This window comes from Chaetura pelagica, unplaced genomic scaffold (assembly GCF_000747805.2).
Source record: "Chaetura pelagica isolate M959 unplaced genomic scaffold, ChaPel_1.0 scaffold436, whole genome shotgun sequence".
NCBI lineage: Eukaryota > Metazoa > Chordata > Aves > Apodiformes > Apodidae > Chaetura > Chaetura pelagica.
Window position 1 is genome coordinate 3229149 of NW_009953651.1, and position 3262 is coordinate 3232410.

Consider the following 3262-nt stretch of genomic DNA (forward strand, 5'->3'; position numbering starts at 1 on the left):
CGGGAACGGGGGCACAGCTGTGGGCAATGCTCCACTACAGGGACCCAGCTGCTGCAGCAGATGCTGTGGGGCAAGGCAGGCTGGTTTGCCCCCAGCCTGGCACTAGCAGAAGGAGCAGTGAGCACACGTGTCCCTCTGGCAGGATGAGAACACTCTGGGAACCAAGCAGCCCAGGCTCCTGGCAAGCACAGGCAGGGTGCCTGCCATCCTGGTGTCAGGCAGGACAGGGCCAGGAGCTGGCTGGGCCTGTTTTGGTCACTTGGTGAGCACCTGGTTGCACAGAGCACACACAAACACTGTTTCCCTCTGAGCTTCTGGGGCTGGAAAGGAAAGCAAGTGTCAGAAATGCTTCCTTTCCCCACTACATCACCCACCACGGGCTAGGACCCCATCCACAGAGCTGCTCCAAGAGCTGCAAACCCATCATTGCTGTGACCTGATCCAGGCTGCACTGAGCAGGTCCCACAACCCTCCCCACCACAGCTGGGGCAAATCCCTGCAGCAGACAGCACAGGTGGGAGCAGGAGCTCTGCCCTCCACCTTTCCACTCACCTGTGGCTCCCATTACAGCCTTGGGGACTTTGAAGGAGCAACACCTGGAGCAGAAGCTGTTCCCACAGTTACTGCAGCTCCGCTGTGGAGAGAAATAGAGGTGAGATGCTACTCTGAACCCATTGCCAGCTCTTCTCAGCAAACTCCAGTGAAGGAGCACTGCTAACAGCATTCCTTGCTGAAGGGGAGAGGTGCAAACCAAATATGAACAACAGTGGGGTCATCTGCCAACAACATGCTGGATCTGCATTCAATTTTGCTCACTCTATCACCATGAGCAGCCTGTGCCTCAGAGTCCACTGGGCATATAGGCTCCAAGAGGTTTAAGCACATTGTGTCACTTCCTATGCCATAACCCCAGAGAGATGCAAGCTCCAGAGAGTCCCAGACATGCATCAGACTAATCCAGGAGAAAGGGGAGCAGGCCACAAATCTGGTGAAGGGGAAGCAGCAGGTATGCAAGTCTGGAGGGGACAAGAGATGCATCCTTCCCAGAACTGCCATGGGGACCACACACCAAGCAGCATGCTCAGGGGCTCAGCCAAGACATCAGGAGCGGCCTTTACTCCTCTAGTTCCCACAAACAGCCCATGCTCTGCTTCACTGGAAAGCTCTCGGACTACAAGAAATGGGCTAAAGCAGGGCACAGGGCAGGTGCACTGTACACCAGCACAGGCAGATTTCGCCTGAGGCAGCTTAGACAAAGACTCCATAGCAGAAGGGATCACTGGCACCATTACGTGTGAGACAACACCCAGCACTCAGCTGAGGTAATCTGCTGCAGGGCTGTGACTGAAGCCAGTCACCTGATCTGCTGCAGAAAGCCAGGGCAAGACAGACACACACAACGCCCCTGCCCCAGGTGCAGGCACCAAGCTGGGGCACAAGCCAAAGACTCACCCGCTTCTTGAGCACGGAGAAAGTGGCTGCACAGCCCGTGCAGCTCCCTGGAAGAAGGACAGCAGAGGTGAGGCAGGGCTCTGCTACCTGGGACTCAGCTAACTTTGCAAAGGCTGAGCTCAGAGCCCACACTGCTGCAGCCTCTCATCTTTGCTCTTCCCAGGACAGCTGGGAACGCCCTCCCCGTGGAGGACGGAGGTCACTGGAGGTGTCAATACAGCCCTAGCAGGCATCACAGCACTCCATCCACTCCTCCTGTTCAGTGGCCAGCACTGGGAGCCGCCCAAGAAGGGATCACTGGCCCCATTACGTGTGAGACAACTCCCAGCACTCAGCTGAGGTAATCTGCTGCAGGGCTGTGACTGAAGCCAGTCACCTGATCTGCTGCAGAAAGCCAGGGCAAGACAGACACACACAACGCCCCTGCCCCAGGTGCAGGCACCAAGCTGGGGCACAAGCCAAAGACTCACCCGCTTCTTGAGCACGGAGAAAGTGGCTGCACAGCCCGTGCAGCTCCCTGGAAGAAGGACAGCAGACGTGAGGCAGGGCTCTGCTACCTGGGACTCAGCTAACTTTGCAAAGGCTGAGCTCAGAGCCCACACTGCTGCAGCCTCTCATCTTTGCTCTTCCCAGGACAGCTGGGAACGCCCTCCCCGTGGAGGACGGAGGTCACTGGAGGTGTCAATACAGCCCTAGCAGGCATCACAGCACTCCAGCCACTCCTCCTGTTCAGTGGCCAGCACTGGGAGCAGCCCAACCCCTGCTGTGCTGACCCCCCAGTCAGCAGCCACTTCAGCCTTACCAAAGTTGTTGCTGGGGTAGCGCTTGCGCAGGCGCTCGGTCAGGCGGGACACTTTGCTGCGGATCACCTCGTTTTTGCTCATAAAACCATTGTCTGGGAGGCTGAGGTCAAAATCTGCTGAGCACTGAGAGCTCTCGTCATCCTCCTGCAGAGAGCAGAGCCAGCTAAGCAGAGAGGGGTGGCCGGGGGCACACTCTGGGAGGTGGAGGGGGGGGGAAACAGGGCAGCCCGCCCCACAGATGGGCATCCAGTGAGCAGGATGCTCCACCTGGCATCACCAAAAACCACCAGCAAAGGCTGTCAGCTTTAGACAGGAGGAGATGCCCTGCTTGCACAACTTGGCATAGCTGTACTCACCATGACCAGCAGCTGGTTCTCCTTCTCCCGCAGCATGGGACAGAGAGAGGCAGTATAGATGGGAGTCAGAGGCACCCAGCCCCACACCCACCCTTCCTGGGCACCCAGCTTGCCCACCAAGGCCCTCACCCCTTCCCACCTCAGCTCCCCACCAGTCTCAAACCTCAATAGCATCCTTGAACTCTTCATCAGGCTCTGCCTCCTCTGCCTCCTCCACACTGCCAGGGGTAAGGTCCTGCAAGAGATGCACAGAGCTAGTTCTGTTGTACCCCCAAGCCCCATCCAAAGGTGGGTGCACACTTCCATGGCAGGCTCAAGGAGAAAGGACCAGCCACCCAGCAGCCCCATGAGAAAGTGTGAACCCCAGAAGGTGGGGTGAGTCCCTGCCTCCCCAGGTCACATCTTCACACATAGCAGGAGGACTGAGCCAAGCCTCCAGCACAGCAGGGCAGCACCCCAGTAACTCCAGAGGGTCTCCAAGGCAGGCTTCCAGAAAAGCTAGCAGCTGGAAGGAGCTCGTGGGTAGAGGGACATGGGCACAACCAGACCAAAGGGCTGACCCTGCAACTCCCACCCCCATCCCTATCTCACCTCTGTGCTGGTGGGTGTGGGGGTCTGATCCAGGGGGGCAGCAGCTGGCAGGGGTTCAGC

General features: G+C 58.3%; 1 protein-coding gene across 1 annotated transcript in view; it reads right to left on the reverse strand.

Annotated features, from left to right (window-relative positions):
- Positions 1-255: 255 nt before the first annotated feature.
- The window catches only part of ZFYVE27 (zinc finger, FYVE domain containing 27), a 10048-nt gene continuing 7041 nt past the window's right edge, over positions 256-3262 (reverse strand). Inside the window, exons 10-14 of the mRNA XM_010000143.1 lie at positions 2775-2923; positions 2255-2399; positions 1923-1969; positions 553-634; positions 256-320 (exon numbers count right to left, since the gene is read on the reverse strand). Coding sequence (XP_009998445.1) covers positions 256-320; positions 553-634; positions 1923-1969; positions 2255-2399; positions 2775-2923 — 488 coding nt within the window. The remainder of the gene's footprint in view (positions 321-552; positions 635-1922; positions 1970-2254; positions 2400-2774; positions 2924-3262) is intronic.